Source organism: Epinephelus lanceolatus, chromosome 22 (genome assembly GCF_041903045.1).
Source record: "Epinephelus lanceolatus isolate andai-2023 chromosome 22, ASM4190304v1, whole genome shotgun sequence".
NCBI classification, from domain to species: Eukaryota; Metazoa; Chordata; class Actinopteri; order Perciformes; family Serranidae; genus Epinephelus; species Epinephelus lanceolatus.
In genome coordinates, this window is record NC_135755.1 from 5,011,812 (window position 1) to 5,028,718 (window position 16,907).

A 16,907-nucleotide genomic window follows, 5' to 3' on the forward strand; every position below is an offset into this window, starting at 1 on the left:
TTTCTAGTTTTTGTATTACTACCCCAAGCTTTGATAAGTGGGTCAAAAATGACCCGCATTCATTTCCTATGGAATTTCATGGGAACTTTTTAATCTTATCAACTGCGACTGTCAGGAATTTATATTTTGTGGACCACACAGACTATAGCTTAAGTGTCACCCCAAAAGAAAATTATTTTACACAGCAAGATCTGATACATGTAAGTATAAGCATAATCTTCATTTTTTACCTCAGAAATATGTGTCATTCATGACTACTGTGTTAAAGAGTATGTTTCTTATCATCTATCATTAAATTTGCTAACTAGATACATATATGTCTATAAGAAGCTATAAGACTAAATTTAAAGAAATAATTGAAAATAAAATTAGACATGATACCAATTTTGTTTCCAGCAGCATAACCCATTAAAATACTGTCAGTTCATCTAATGAAATTTAATTTACAAAACTGCACAATTCATATCACTGTTACCTGGCACTTCACATTCAAACAAGCATTGCAATTATTTTGTGACTTACTGATTATATTTGATCTCCATATCCACACAAGAAAGAGAAGTAACAGAATCAATATGATCCAAAAAGCCACTTTAACAGCCGAACCAACAGTGAAACCGATCCAAAAGGAATCATCTGAAATGATGAAACACAGATTTATGTGGCTTTTATTTAAAACCAGACCTCAGCTATTTGAAAGTGAAAAAGTGATCACAGAAAAAACATAATAGCAATCATAAAAATACAGATGTGTGTCTCTAACTACACACTAAAACAATGAAAACGTAAAAAAAAAAAAAAAAAAGTATAAATCATGTTAACCTGGAACCTGGATGTGTGTCTCTGTGGTCCGGTTGATGTTCCTCTGTTGGACTCTACAGGTGAAGCTGTTGCTGTGTCTCTTCTCCACAGTCACTCTGCAGCTGACAGTATAGAGGTCATCAGGACCTCTGACTGTCTCTGTAGGTCCAGCAGAGAGGAGCTTTCCCTCACTGTCCAGCCACAACACCTCAGGCTCTGGATACCAGCCTGCAGACTCACACTGTAACACCACTCCACTGGTGGCTTTATCAGTCCCTACTGCACTGATGACAGGTGAGGACACAGCACCTGATGATGAGCGAAAGGAAAATGAAAAAATAAATAAAACAGTAGTTAGCATTAGGCCACAATCAAAAAAGAAAAAAATGAACAATTACCCTATTCCTCTAAAGTGATTTGCTGTAGACCAGAGCTACACCCACAACCAGTCGCTAAACCTTTACACACCGTTAGCCCTGTACTGGCCTCCTGTCTCTCTCTGCTCCCCAGCCACCTCATCCATCACCCATGCCTCCACTCATCTCCATCCGGCTGTGTCAGCTGCACCTCTCTGGCTGAGAGGATCACAGACCCGGAAGGAAGAATATCCACACTCTACCAGATCCACAAAGCTGAGAAACACCTGGACACCGTCATCTTTGGCGCAGATGATGATGATGAACTGATGCATCCTCTGCCTGTGAAGTTGATGCCTCCGTCCCCTGTCCTGCTGCTGTGGAACTGCCTCTCGTCCGGAATCTCACGCCACCATTCACCGGCCCAATGCTGAGGTCCCTCCTCCGGTTCCCGTTCCCGATGAGTCCTGGCTACGGCTCGGAGCTAAGCCCAAAGCCCTGGTTAGCTCCACTCCATCCCAAGACGGGCCCTGGCTGCGGGCTGGTGCTTGCAGCAGGAGAGGGGGTCGCTCCTTTCATATACCTCCTCACTTTAACATCCCGCTGAAGAACAGTTATGATGTCCTCGGCCGGCAGGACCTGGCTGCGGAACCCCCTGCTGTCTTGTGGATCCCATGGCTCCCTGTCGCCACCGTTCCCCATATGTGGTCACCCCTCTCTCGCCAGAGCTCACCGCTCTATGCCGCTCTTCACCTTGGCGCCACGGCGGGTGTCTGCCCCCCTCTCTGCCTCCCCCTCCACCCCCACTCCATTGCCTCAGGTGAGGCCCCCCTCAACTGTCTCTTCACCATCACCAGCCACAGCGCTCCCTGATCGTGGGGGGTCTTGCTCCGAACACCCACTGCAAAATGTCCCCCACCCCCTGTTCTCCCCGTTCACACTGATCGTTGGTGATTCCATCATCAGACACATTCGTTTCTTCAATGCAGCAACACATTGTTTCCCCGGAGCCACTGTCCCCGATGTCCTGGTTAAACTCCCTCCTCTGCTGCAGTCTCTGCCGACCTCCATCCGGAGAATAATGCTCCACATTGGAATAAATGACACCACCCTCAAACAGTCCGACTTAACCAAAACTCATTTTAACCATCTTCTTAACCTTTTAAAAGACTCCGGCTTGTCTGTTTTTATCAGTGGTCCACTCCCGACGCATGGCCGTGGGTCCGTACAGTTCAGCAGAGTTGTCTATCTCCACACATGGCTCCAGGACGCGTGCAAGGCCCACGATGTCAGCTTCACTGACAATTTTAATCTGTTCTGGACCCGCTCCTCCTTTCCTGAAGCGGATGGAATCCACCCCAACAAGCTGGGTAGCCGTATGCTAGTGGCTAATGTGCAGCACACTGTTCAATCACGCCCAAGTCCACATGATTGACTGTTTACCCCCAGCTCACTGGCACCTCCCTCTTCCTCTATGATGCCTCCTCTGACTTTCCCTCTCCCCCTGCTGGCCCCACCTTTCATTAACACCTCCGACAGGTCTCCCTATTCAGACCATTGTTACAGCCAGGGCAGATTCAAAGCTGTAAACAAAAAATAACCTCTCATACCTAAAACATAATATCCATGCTTCCTTATCATCTGCCACCTTGTGTAATTTAGAGAGCAGAGCGGAGGTGGAGAAAAGACAGGCTCCAAGTGTCCTTTGACCTCTTGAGAACCTCTCTTGTCAACTACCAGCAGTCTGTCAAAGCAGTGAGAGCAAAATACTTACATACTTAAATACTGATATTATTTCCAGTAATTCTCACTCTCCAAAAATACTATTTGACACAACAAACTCAGCCCTTAAGCCAGTTGCCACTGCCTGCCATGTACAAACCACAGCCACTTTTGTGGTCAACACTCGTTGGATCTGTCTGCAGCTTTTGACACTGTTGATCATAGTATTTTAATTGAACTTCTTAAAAATTGGGTAGACATTTCAGGGTCGGTTTTAGATTGGTTTTGTTCTTTTCTGTCTGGAAGGTCATTCTGTGTTGAAATCGGAAATTGTCAATCATCTTCAATACCATTATAACATGGAGTTCCACAGGGTTCTGTTCTTGGCCCACTGCTGTTTTCAATCTACATGTTACCCCTCGGTCACATTATCACAAAATACAATATTAATTACCATTTCTATGCTGACGATACTCATATATATACCTTTCCTTTCGGAATCAACCTTCGTTTATTACTTGTGAAGACTTTCTGCACTTTTTCACAAACAAAACTGACAACATCAGATCTACCATTTCACCTCCTGTCCGTGGTCCGTACACTCCCTCTCAATGCTCTGCTGTCCTAAATAAGTTCAAGCCTGTGTCTCTTGCTCACATCAAAGCCATAGTCACGCACGCAAACCCAGTTCTTGCTCCCTGGACACTGTTCCTACACGCCTACAGAAGGAAGTGTTTGACACTGTAGGTCCGGCGGTATCACTCATCCTGAACAGTAGCCTGGCTAACGGCTCTGTACCCTCCTGTCTTAAACATGCCGTAGTACATCCCATTATCAGAAAGCCAAACCTTAATGAAGCCATCCTCAACAATTTCCGGCCCATCTCCAACTTACCAGTCCTATCTAAAGTAATGGAAAAAATAGTCTACGCCCAGCTCCTGCCGTTCATAGAAAACAACAATATCATGGAAAAATTTCAGTCAGGTTTTAGAGCACATCACAGTACTGAATCAGCATTACTCAAAGTCACAAACAATCTCCTCCTGGCTTTCGACTCTGGTAAATCAGCAATACTAATCCTGCTTGACCTCAGCTCCATGTTCAACACAGTTGATCACTCCATTCTCCAACACTGTCTCAAGCATCAAGTCAGCATCCAAGGTAGCGCCCTCCAGTGGTTTGACTCGTATCTTATAGATAGAACTGGTTTTCCTCCTCTGCTCCCATTACATGTGGAGTGCCCCAAGGCTCCATTCTAGGTCCAGTACTTTTTGCTTTATACAGGATCCCTTTAGGCCCAATCTTTCAAAAGCACAACATTTCATACCACTGCTACGCTGACGACACCCAGTTATATCTCCCACTTGAATCTGGTGACAACAACAACAGCTCAGTTCAGTCCCTCCTTGACTGTCTCCAGGAGATGAAACTCTGGATGTCGACAACTGTCTCCAGTTAAACAACAGTAAAACCGAAGTGGTCCTATTCGGTCCCTCAAACACCACCGGGGACATTACTCACCATCTAGGCTCAAGTTCAGAACAGAATTCAAAATCCTACTGTTTGTCTTCAAATCCCTACATTCAAGATTCAAGACCTTTATTTGTCCCCGAGGGGCAATTGATTCTGCCGCAGTAGCAATAAAAACAACTGCAACAAACAACAATGACAACAACAAGGTTGACACACACAAGGCAACAGTCACATAAAATCAGTTGTAACTAAATAAATAAAAACGCATACTTGAATAAAATATGAACTAATGATGATGCTACCTGTACTGTACAGAGTTAAGCAGTGAGATGGCAGAGGGTATGAAGGAGAATTTGTATCTGTTAGTTTTGGCTAATGGTTGTCTTAGACGGGAACCAGAGGGCAGGAACTTAAATTCTGAATGCAGGGGATGAGTGCTGTCGGACATAATGGATTTTGCCTTCTTTGATAGCTGGTTATTGTACAGTTCTGAAAGGGTTTTTTGCTGAGTGCCAATGATTTTACTGCTGACTTTTGTTATCTTGGTTAATGAGTTTTTCTGTTTCAGATTGAGTGATGCAAACCAGCAAATAAAAGAAAAGGTGACAACAGACTCAATAAAAGATGTATAAAACATTGTCATCAGAGATCTGTCGACCTGGAACTTTGCCAACTGCACCACTTTAAAAACGAATTTAAAACGGGACCATGGGACATTTCAGTGTCATTTAACAGGCTCACAATAACTGTGTCATCTGCAAATTTAACAATGTGATGGTTGTCAAATTTACTACAGCAGTCGTTTGTGTACATGATATAAAGGAGAGGAGAGAGAACACAGCCTTGTGGGGATCCAGTTGATGTTTTTGATAGAGTGGCATCCCAGTACATCTCTGAGCTCCAGTGTCCCCTCACCAACCCCAGACCTCTCAGATCCTCAGACCAGCTGCTCCTGGCTGTCCCTCATTCAAAGTCAAGGGGCAGGGGAGATCAGGCCTTTTCGGTGGCCGCTCCCAAGCTGTGGAACGCTTTACCTTTTTCTACCAAATGTGCCTCCTCTGTAGGTATGTTCAAGGCAAAACTAAAAACTCATATGTATTCCCTGGCATTAATTTGTCCTTAACTGGTCCTTGTTGCACTACATTATGCTGATTTTGTTGATTAATTGATATTTGACGTTGACTCACATGTTCTGTACAGCACTTTGGTAGCTCTAGTTGTTTTTAAATGTGCTTTATAAATAAACGTGATTTGATTTGATTTGAGGTCATCAAGTACAGATGCTTTGTCATGTCAGTGAGGTAAGTACATCAGTTAAAATAGCAAGGACTTTTGGTGTCACATGGGACACAAACTGTGGTCTCCTGGGGGAAAGCTGAAAGCCCAGCTGGTCTCATGAAGACAATGAAGAGCCATCTGTATTGCACAACAAGGGAAGCGACAAAGCACTGGTATTTAATGACCTAGGAATAATGCCGGGTTCAGACTACCCAACATTTTTGTCAGTTCCAACAGTCACTGTGTCAGATTAGGCGCTTGTTGAGTGATAAAATCATGCCATGACTTGGCCAACAGACATGACAGATTACACGTCATCACTGGTGGTCATTCACAATATGCACAATATACAACTTAACGGTTTTATAAAATGTTTAATCCTTTCATTTCCCGGCGTCAATGGCTGAAACCTGTGTTGACCACAACCTATCAATGAATGCACAGACCACAGGTAGATACACTATGTGTCCACTTACCAACAACAAGCTCAATGAAAGAGTCTACATTCAGTCTTGGAATGTAGCATCTATATCTTCCTGCATCAGAAGGTCTCACATCAGAGAGTTTCAGTGAAATGTTTCCTCTCTTCAGTTCATCAGTGAACAGAGATGTTCTTCCTTTGTAAGATGGATGTTTGTTATCTAAGACTTCCTGTGCATGAGCCCAAACATGGACAACTATCGGGTTCTGGTCATATTTCATCCACTCCAACACCATGGCAACAGCATCCTCTGCAGGTTTCAGATGACATGGCAAAATAATGACATCACCAACCGTTGCTACTATTGGCTGAGATGAACCAATCAGCTGAGATTGACCTGGAAAGACAAATGTGTTAATGTTCCTACAGGAAATAAATGATCCACACTCTTCTGGTCAGGGCAGCAGTAATCCTCAATACGTTGACTGAATAAAAAGGGAGAGAGGTTTCCTGAGACTGAAGTGTGACGTCAATTTTTTTGTTTTTATCCATAAACAAGCAATACTGTGCTTACACCCCATTTTGTAGCGAAAACGCCTAAAATGACATACCCAAATTAAAGTGACTGTAGCGTCTGAACCACTATGACTACATGCATGCATGAGGTCTTGCCAGAAAGAAAACTCCCTGAAGTTTCTTGTGAAAGTATCAGAAACACTCTAGGTGATACAGAGACAGAGTAATGGGTCTCTGAAGTCAGTAAAAAGTTGAAGATTTGACCTAAAAAAAAAAAAAAATGTGATGAATAACTGTCTGTGGCTTCATCTGAGCAGGTAAATGACACTGTGGGGCTGTAGGCACAGACGTTTCGACAGGTCTTCTTGCTGTCGAAAGTCCTGTAATACTTAACACACTGAAGAAGACCTTGCTGTCGAAACGTCTGTGTACTGGTGCTGCCATCCAAGCTAGTTTATTAAACTGTACTAAAAGGACATTTGAGAGTGCTGGCGTTTTTCCCTTTTTTTGATGACGTAGTGCGCCTGGGAGATACCATTTAACAGAGGAGGAGGGGAGCAAGGACGTTGGCGTCCTGGCGGAGTTAGAGAGGTTTTAACTAATGATGTTTTTGCTGCAGCAAAGTCCCTTTGTCATTGTATTAGAGCCAAAACATAACTTGGAATGTTCCTTAGCAAGTTAGCATCTTTGCCTTCATTGATCATAGACAGTCATGAAACGTGGTCGCTCTGATGGTCATCCTATATTTGTGTTTGTGTGTGAGTTACCTCTACAGGAGTGTGTCAGGAGAAGATGGAACATTAAAACACTGAGAGGTCTGAGATGAGATTTGAAGGTCTCGTCGTCTGTGTGGAAAAGCATCATGGAGCTCTGCAACACAGTCATTATAGTGTGAACTTAGATGGGAAAGGCTTTTTTTTTTTTTTTAAGTAAAAGCTGACGTAAAACAAATATTGATTAAGTGTGATGACATTATAATTTGTTGTTTGACATTCAGTTTGTTCTCTGCCTGTGCATAGTAGTAGTAGTAGTAGTAGTAGTATTCTTCCACATTTGTAGCTTCAGACCTTTATTAAAAGACAACAGTAAATTTAAAGCTATCATATCTGATAAATACTACATGTAAACATTAAACAATATTCCATGTTACAATATCTGAGGTGGGTGTCAAAGCTAACAAGCATCATGTTCAAATGCATTTTAAAAATAAAATAATAATCATAATAAAGGGTGACTGAGTTTGAAGTCACTGGTTGCAGTTACGTGATGGCTTCTCATTCAGAATGAAATAAATCTGAATGAAATCATTCGGAATTAAAGTCTTTCCAGGTAGTTTACATGGGAAATATTCATTCCCGATGAGGGTTTACACGGGAAATCAGTTTAATCGCCTTAATTCGGGTCCGCACAAGGTTTGGGGCAGGGGCGGATGTAGTGCTCGCTCCGGATAACAAGATGCTTGACGCCGCCGTTCTTAGTGCCTTTTTCGGGCTTGTTTTGCTTATATTCTTGAAGCAGCAGTACGACAACAACCTTGTTCTGCTAATGCTTCGTCTGTTGAGGAGGAGAAGGGAGGTAGAAGGTCGAAGAAGGGAGATAGATGACCGCTGAGTGCAACGAGTCCAACTGCTCTATCTCGTGCGCTATATACGTCATCGCGCCAGAAGGGCAAGGAAACAGGCATGCGCAGAAAGACCGGAATGAACTTAAAGAGGAATGAGTGTATACAAGTGCGAGAAATTCTTTTCTTTTAGGAATGAACTTTCATTCCAAATGAAAAGGGAATTAAACTGTCCATGTAAACACACTCACTGTGTCACTAATATTCCACCTCTGAATTACATTTCATAGATTTAACTTTTTTACACAGGTTTAAAAACAGACTTGATAAGCTGTTTCAGGATATCACTATAGGACCCACAACCCTGAAAGCACACTCACTTTTACTGTTGGTAAACTGTGATACTGTTCAGAAGACGACTTACCCGCTGCATGTCGTTTCCACTGATATCCTCCAAAGACACGTTGAACCACAGAGATATCAAGCCAAGACGAGAGCCAGGAGAGCACGATTCTGTAGAAGTAAATTCTGTTAGCTGTAATAAGGATTTGACTGTTATCCCAGCTCATTCTGCTGTCTCTGAGCAGTTTGAACCGGTCTCTTTTCCCTCCCTTGCTGATATAGTGAAATCCCTGAAGCCTACAAACTGTTCACTGGATGTTGTTCGTACCAGAGTGCTGAAATCAACTTTTAATACTGTAGGACCTAGTCTTTTAGTTTTACTAAACACCTGCCTTAGTTTAGGAACTGTCCCAACTGCTTTTAAACATGCCGTAGTTAGGCCCCTTCTTAAAAAACCTCTCTGACCCCTCAGTGTTATCTAACTTTAGACCTGTTTCTCACCTGCCTTTTCTCTCTAAAGTGTTAGAAAAAGCTGTTTTTAAACAATTGCAGTCTTTTCTAGAAAACAACTCTATTTTTGAGAAATTCCAGTCTGGGTTTAGGTCTCATCACAGCACTGAGTCTGCTCTGTTAAAGGTGCACAATAATATCGCATTGTCTGTTGACACCAAGTGTCCCGTTGTCTTAGTGCTGCTTCATCTCACGGCAGCCTTTGACACGGTTGACCATACAGTCTTCTTATCACGCCTGAACCACTATGTTGGCATTCATGGCACTGCACTTAAGTGGTTTATGTCTTATTTATCTGATAGAAGCTTTTCTGTACTGGTTGGTGACCTGTCCTCCTCTAGCGCCCCCCTCTCCTGTGGGGTCCCACAGGGTTCTATTCTTGGCCCTATGCTTTTTTCATTATATATGTTACCACTTGGGTTAATTATAGCCAGATACAATCTATCTTTTCACTGCTATGCAGATGACTTGCAAATCTATCTGCCACTGAAGCCAAAAGATAATGCACTAAGTTCCTTACTTGACTGTATTATTGATATCAAGAATTGGTTAACTCAGAATTTTCTTCATTTAAATGAGGATAAGACAGAGTGCATTGTGTTTGGGGATACTGGGATGACCAGCTTGGGTGACTTGCCTTCTATATGTAGCCCTACTATCAGAAATCTGGGGGTAATTTTTGACAACCATTTGAAATTTGATAAACAAATTCACAATGTTGTTAAGACAAGGTTTTTCCAACTGCATCTTTTAGCCAGAGTTCATGAATCTGTTGTGTGTTGTGTTTTTAATTTCTTGTGAAGCACTTTGATTCACCTGTGGTCATTGTAAAGTGCTATATAAATAAAGTACGTACATGACATGACATACAAACTCCTCCTCCTCGCCTATAAAGCTTGCCATGACCTTGCCCCACGGTACCTATCAGACCTCCTCACTGATTACACCCACTGACGGAGCCTGCGGTCCACTGACTTGGGTCTCCTCAACGTCCCTTACAACAGCAGGTGAACATTCGGGGATAGAGCCTTCAGTGTGGCAGCCAACACTGGACATTTTTAAATTTGCAATGAAAAGACACCTGTTTGCCCTGACTTTTGGCTGCTAAATTGTTATTTTTGTTGTTGAAAGCGTCCTTGGGTCTCTTGAAAGGTGCTATATAAGTCTAAGTTATTATTATTATTATTATTATTATGGTTTATGGCTTTCTGCTAGCTGCAGAACAGCCTCTGTTTAATTCTTAGACACTCAACACCTGTGAGAACATATTTGCTTTTCCTTCATTCTCACCTCTGTGCTGACAACTGATGAAGTGTGATGACATGATCTTTCACTTTGGTCAATTTATTCTCTGTCTGTGCATCATTTAGTAAAAACCTTTCACTTTTGTAGTTTCAGACCTTTATTGAGAGACAACCTCCCCCAGGTCTATACCCTGTCCTTTAATTAGACAAACTAAATATTCTCATTTACACCACAGCATGTCCTTTCTGTCTCTACATGGTCACCCTTTACAAATCTCCTCTGCTCTCTGTATCGCGCACAGTGAAGTTCTGCCCCAATGCGTGCGCGCGCACACACACACACACACACACACACACACACACACACACGTGCACGCACTTACAGGTGAGCACACAAGTGTGCAGCCCGGGCCACATTTTCCTGACAGAAGAGTCCGACACAGTTTGTTACCTCACATAGTTATTGTTATGGACAGCACAGCACTGCACACACACTCAATGGACCCTTTCAGAGCTGACGTCACAGTGATGTCAGTTTGTTAGCTGGAGGCAAAACCTGCCTCTCCCCCACAGGGCTGTAGGCTACATAGGAGTGTTAAAATGTGTTTGTCTTGTTGTGTTATTGGGAGCCAGAATAGAAGGAGTCATGGCTCAAAACCAGCCACCACTGCCCGTCAACAAAAACAAAGACAGCTATGGTTAAATGTGATAAGACCAAAGGACTGGACGGAGGCCATCATCAAAAATGTTCACATGTGCAGCGCACACTTCATATCAGGTTAGGGAAAAAGTATTTCCTGTTGTAGGGATGAATAAGGTTATGTGTATTAAGGGTTATCATGTCCACCTCATCAGAAACTGGGGAGGGATTAAGAGGAATGTTGGATTTCTCTGGAACGCTAACTTTTTAGCACATTAGCTAACGTTAGCTTCCATAGCAAAACAAACTGGAGGAAACCGTTTAAGTGTCGTCCTCCTTTGAAAGATTGGCATAGTAATCAACCACAAAGTCGGCCGTCCCACCTTCAGCAATCCTGTGACATCATCCATCCACTGAGTGAGAGCATACGGGTCGGCCAGTCTGGTCCCGTTGGTCAGTGTTTACTTATTCAAGTAACACTGGCGGTCCCGGAGAGTGAGTGACCTGACATGGTGTGTTGGTAAATTCAGTCTGACGCTCTACACTAAAATGAGAGCCCTGTTGGTGGAAGAAACGGAGTTTCATATTTCTATATGAATTAACACGCAGTTAAGTTTATCACACATTCACTCCGCTCGGCGCTCTGCTGCCCATTTGGCCCATATCAGGATCCACTACTGGTTTTGAAGCTATCATATCTGATATATTATGCATATTAACATGAAACAACACCTCGTGTTACAAAATCTGATATCCCTTCAATCATAGACTCTGTCACAGTAAACCGTTTGGTGTGACACTTACTAACAGGTGTTTTTATAAATGCTCAAACAATAAAAAATAAGAAGAAAAAAAACACTTAAAGCTGCTGAAAAACATTTTAATCATATCTGACTTACATTAGAAATACTATTTGTATCCATATGTATTTTCCCATTGACACAAAGGCTTTGAAAAAGACTCTGACTGTTATCTGTTGTAATCTAAAGTTGTGGTTGAGAAAGACCACGACTCTTTCTATTACAGATTCTTTTTATTTCCTGAAAGTTATTTTAGAGTAAATGTGAGGTGAAGACCACATACCTGATGAATGTTGTGGATCTCAGTCAACTCATCCGACTGCGTGGCTGAAGTCTGCAAATCATTAAAGTTACAACTGAATAGATGAAAACAAAATGAAATACAATGTAATATTCTAGTCAGACATGATGGGCTGATGATACGCAGACTAACAAAAGGCTAAAGCTGGAAATGAATTACAATTAATTAAAATGTAATCACCTTGTTTTCTGTGTATCTGTTATCCAGAGTGAGCTGAGTTTCACTCTGAGTGTCTCAGTGTAAGGACATCAGAATTTTAGATTGAGTCGCTAGGGTTACGGTTATAACAGGCTATAAAATAAAACAACAAAATCAGTTGATAAGGACCAGGCATTTCACTGCTGTGGCAAAGCAGATGTTCATTAAGGCACATTACAGGCCTGCTATTTAACTGCAGGGGAGTGGTGGAACAGGACTTCTCCGTTTTTATAACATCTATCAGTCGTGTTTTTATTATGTGTGTTTGTGGCCTGTATAGAGTCTGAAAGTAAATGAAAGTGACAAAAGTGAAAGTGTTTTTTTTGCCTCACAAGGTTTTTATCACAGCTCATTAGCAGTTTGACACTGATTAAACTCGAGCATCTCCATCTGATAATTAACTCTGACCTTCAGCTGTGGTAAATTTGAGATGCTGCTTATTTCAACATTTAATTGGTGGAAACGGTCACCTACTGCACCAACAATATCACATCTATAGCAGCGTTACTCTGCTGTTCATGATGCTGCACCAGTGAGTCATGGCTACACCTGGTCAACAGAAAACCAGGTTGTGATGTGGGTTAAAAAAACAACACTAAAAAGTCAATATCACCAATTACAGTCCTCTCATATACATCAACCTATTTGGTTGTGGGTGCTTGAAAAGTCATTTTGTACATTTTTCAAAACTTAAAAAATACTTAAATCAATCAATTAAGGTAAAAGTTGCAATGTTTTACCTATGTAGGATTCGTTAGCCATGAAAATGAAGGTATTTGAACTGAAAGCATGCAGATGATACACTTAAAAGCCTTAAGTAGGTTAATGTTTAATATGCAATATGAAGGTCACATGATCAGGTTCTCTATGAACCTGCTGCTGTCAGCTGTTCAGGTGACATCGTTATGGTTTCCTCCACCCTGTTAACCTCCAGTCACCTTATCCAGAGCCAAGAACGAGCTCATCAAAGGCCACTCCTCTTCACATATATATAGATCCTCAGCTCCCTCTTCATGTCATCTCACCAGCAGCAGTGTCTTGACTTCATAGGGCAGGTATCCCTAATCTACTTTGTCTTTACCACCCTCCTGGAATATATGAAATCACAATGAGGTCTAATCACCAAAGACTTTTCATACTTGTCATACGTCTCTCCAGCTCAACAGACTGTATGTTGAAGCCACTGTGACTGTGGCCTGTTTTTGCATCAACACCACAGACAAAACACACAGGAAGAGGAAGCTCAGGCTGACAGTATACTTGAGTTGTATTTTCAGTCTCATAATCAGTCAGCAACAAGACGCCATGGAGGTCACAGCTCTCTGCATCCGACTGTGTGAGTACTGAGTGTCCGTTTTCCTTTGTTTCTTTCTGTTTTACGTCATTTATATCAAACCATCTATGTCTGATATTCAACTTTGCTCCTTTGTTTATCCAGTGATGCTTGAGTTCACTCTGCTAAATACTCAGAAGTGTGGTAAGTGACATATACAAGTTTTTAAAGAATTCTTTAACATTTTGTTTTCTCCTCATTCTCTCCACTGAAGGACCAAAGTTTTATATTGACTTAAACCGTTTAAATCTGTCTGTATCACTATGATGTAATTTAGGTTTGTACATTGTTCAGTTTAACATTAATGCACACTTTGCCAGCTAATACCAGAATGTATCCTGCAAAAAGTCCAAATCTGTCACAAGGTGGAAGCACCGACAACGACTTTGGAAATTCTGTTTTAACATAAACATCATATTTATCCAGTTCTGATTTTTTTCCCTGGTTTCAGATGCAGTTCTTCTGCGCATCACTCCAGACAGACTGCAGCACTTTAAATTTGACGCTGTGTCTTTTGACTGTGAGGGCTCTGATGGCTCGATTCGATTGAGAATGATCACAAATACTGTGGAGTATGGTGCGGATTGTAAAGTTGAGAGGACGCCAACAGGATCCTCCTGCACCATTCAGAGAGCTTCTCCAGCCGACAGTGGAGAATACTGGTGTGAGACTGAAGGAGGAGAGAGAAGCAACAGTTTCAACATCTCTGTCACTGGTAAGGAAAAGATTTTGCGAGAAGTATTTGCTTCATATCTAAAACATTATTTTCTGGAATAAAATGAAATCATGTTGAGCTCAGAGGAGAGACTGATATCACCCCTAAAAGTCAGCAAACAAGTGTATTTCATCAAATTCAGATGGTTCAGTGATCCTGGAGAGTCCTGTCCTCCCTGTGGAAGAAGGCAACAACGTGACTCTGACCTGCAGGAAGAAGATGTCTTCTTTACAGCTGACAGCTGGTTTCTACAAAGATGGCCTCCTCATCAGGAGCAGCTCTACAGGAGAGATGACCATCCACAGTGTTTCCAAGTCTGATGAAGGACTCTACAAGTGTCACATCTCTGGAGCTGGAGGATCACCAGAGAGCTGGATGGCTGTCGGAGGTGAGTCACGACATAGTTAATAATGAAAGTAACTAGAATCAAATTATTTGTCTGCAGTGTTATTCATTGATATTTTTTTTTATCATAACATCTACTGATGGTTCTTTGCAGAGCAGAACACAAACCCAACAGATTTTTAATTTGTGCCAGAGTAAAGCTAAAGCATGGCATCACAGACAGCCTGTAACATACTGTTAATACTGTCATGGGTCTTCTCCTCTCAGTGACTGTTTTTACTAATTTAATGGTGGCGCTGCTGCTGCTTCAGGTGGGGAGACGGTGTCAGGAGTCCAACCTGTCTATGTTCATACTTCTAGTGACTGTCAGACTTTCTCACACACAGAAAGAGGTTAAAAACCACAGAGGCACTGATGCATAACCTATTTTTAATGGGCCAGTTGTCAGAGTTCTCGCTGTACGCTGGCCTTTGTTTAGTTTTAGACTCGATAGATGCTGGTGATAATTTGAGCCTCTCAGACACAAATGAGAAAATGTGTATAGTATGTAAAAGAGGTGTGCAGGAGGCCCTGTAGGAACAGCAATGGTTAGCACATGTTAATAACTTAAAGTTAATGGAAAACCTTTGTTGTTCAGCTGGTTCAGTGATCCTGGAGAGTCCTGTCCTCCCTGTGGAAGAAGGCAACAACGTGACTCTGACCTGCAGGAAGAAGATGTCTTCTTTACACCTGACAGCTGGTTTCTACAAAGATGGCCTCCTCATCAGGAGCAGCTCTACAGGAGAGATGACCATCCACAGTGTGTCCAAGTCTGATGAAGGACTCTACAAGTGTCACATCTCTGGAGCTGGAGAATCACCAGAGAGCTGGATGGCTGTCAGAGGTGAGACATGACACTGTTTAAAATGTCAGTGTTCAACTTGTGCTCCAGCAGCTCTCAGAGACAACCTGTTACATACTGTTAATACTGTCATGATGTTACAGCAGATATGTTCTCTTGTCTCTGCAGCTCATCACAGAGAGACTTGTCCCTGTTCAGACCTCTTCATACATGTCGTCCTCGTCTTAAGGACGGTGTTCACCATAGTGATGGTGCCTCTGCTGCTGCTGCTGGTGGGACTGCTGCACTGTGGGAAACTCAGAGTTACAGTTGCACAAACATAACTGATACTCATGTATAAAGGTAAAAGGTCAAGGTAATGAAGCAGTAAACCTCCCATCATGCTTTGGGTCTGGAAAACTTGGCAGAAAAAAAACAATTTAAAAGGTGATCACTGAGATTGTTTAACATTTTATTTCCATCTGTTTTTACCTCCTCTGTTTAAGAAGTCATGTTTAACTGTGAGGTGTCAAACTTCTCTTCATCACATGTTGATACTTGCAGCAGCTGTGAGACTTTCTCACACAGAAAAAGGTTCAAAACCACAGACAGCCTTTTGAAAAGCTGAACGTTTGCTCAGCATATGTAGTTCTGTGTTTTATTTCAGACTCGACAGCTGCTGGTGATGATTTCAGCTTCTTAGACACAAACCACACGAGGACACATAAATATGTGTGTAGAGGAGGTGGTCATCTATCTATCTATCTATCTATCTATCTATCTATCTATCTAGTTTAGTTACATATGTTTCACATGTAAAATCTGTCTCGCAAGAAAAAAAACATTTTTCAGGTTAAAAATTATTTTATATTTCAGCTGAGATATTATCAGATCCTTCATACAGATTTAACACTTGATTTAGCACAACAAATAACACAAGAAAAGAAATGTGTGTGTCGCTGAGTTGTTCGCAGACTTCTGCAGCTGCTTCTGCAGGATTACAAAAAAGACTTAATTTAAAGTGACACCAGACAAAGAAGCAAGCTGTAGCCAAAGACCTGACTCGACAAAGACAAATAAAAAAAATCACCTGTTTATTTTTGGTAATCTCCATTGAAGAAAGAAGTCAGTGAATGTTTGGTTAAAAAACAAAAAAGAATATGTGACATTACTCTTTTTTTTCCCAAAGTACAAATATGACTCTGTAAATACAAAATGATGTCTTGAACAAACAAAATAAAAACATTTTTGAAAGTTGATATTTCTTTAAGCAAATATTCTTTAAAGGGCCAGTGTGTAATATTTGGCATGGTTTACTGTCAATCTGAATCTGAATCTGAATATTCTACCCATTAATATGTTTATACAAGTGTATGATTGCTATAAAATAAAATTCGTTTGGTTTTTCGTAGCCTTATAATTATGCTTTTATATATACAGTACAGGCCAAAAGTTTGGACACACCTTCTCATTCAATGCGTTTTCTTTATTTTCATGACTATTTACATTGTAGATTCTCACTGAAGGCATC

General features: G+C 41.7%; 2 protein-coding genes across 3 annotated transcripts; one reads left to right on the forward strand and one right to left on the reverse strand.

The window, feature by feature from the left end:
• Positions 1-817: 817 nt before the first annotated feature.
• Positions 818-6,632, reverse strand: LOC144459920 (butyrophilin subfamily 3 member A2-like). Its single transcript, XM_078164741.1, has 3 exons — positions 6,626-6,632; positions 6,107-6,448; positions 818-1,110 (listed from the first exon to the last, which is right to left on the reverse strand). Exons 1-3 carry the CDS (start codon positions 6,630-6,632, stop codon positions 818-820), a joined length of 642 nt encoding a protein of 213 aa, XP_078020867.1.
• Positions 6,633-13,150: 6,518 nt separating this feature from the next.
• Positions 13,151-16,457, forward strand: LOC117245709 (cell adhesion molecule CEACAM20-like). Of its 2 annotated transcripts, XM_078163962.1 has the most exons (6): positions 13,152-13,499; positions 13,602-13,640; positions 13,948-14,211; positions 14,354-14,599; positions 15,194-15,439; positions 15,566-16,457. In XM_078163962.1, exons 1-6 carry the CDS (start codon positions 13,469-13,471, stop codon positions 15,718-15,720), a joined length of 981 nt encoding a protein of 326 aa, XP_078020088.1. In that variant the 5' UTR covers positions 13,152-13,468; the 3' UTR covers positions 15,721-16,457. The 2 variants fall into 2 exon arrangements, with proteins under 2 accessions (XP_078020089.1, XP_078020088.1); XM_078163963.1 differs by lacking the exon at positions 13,602-13,640 and having other exon boundaries at positions 13,151-13,499.
• The last annotated feature ends 450 nt before the right edge of the window (positions 16,458-16,907 follow it).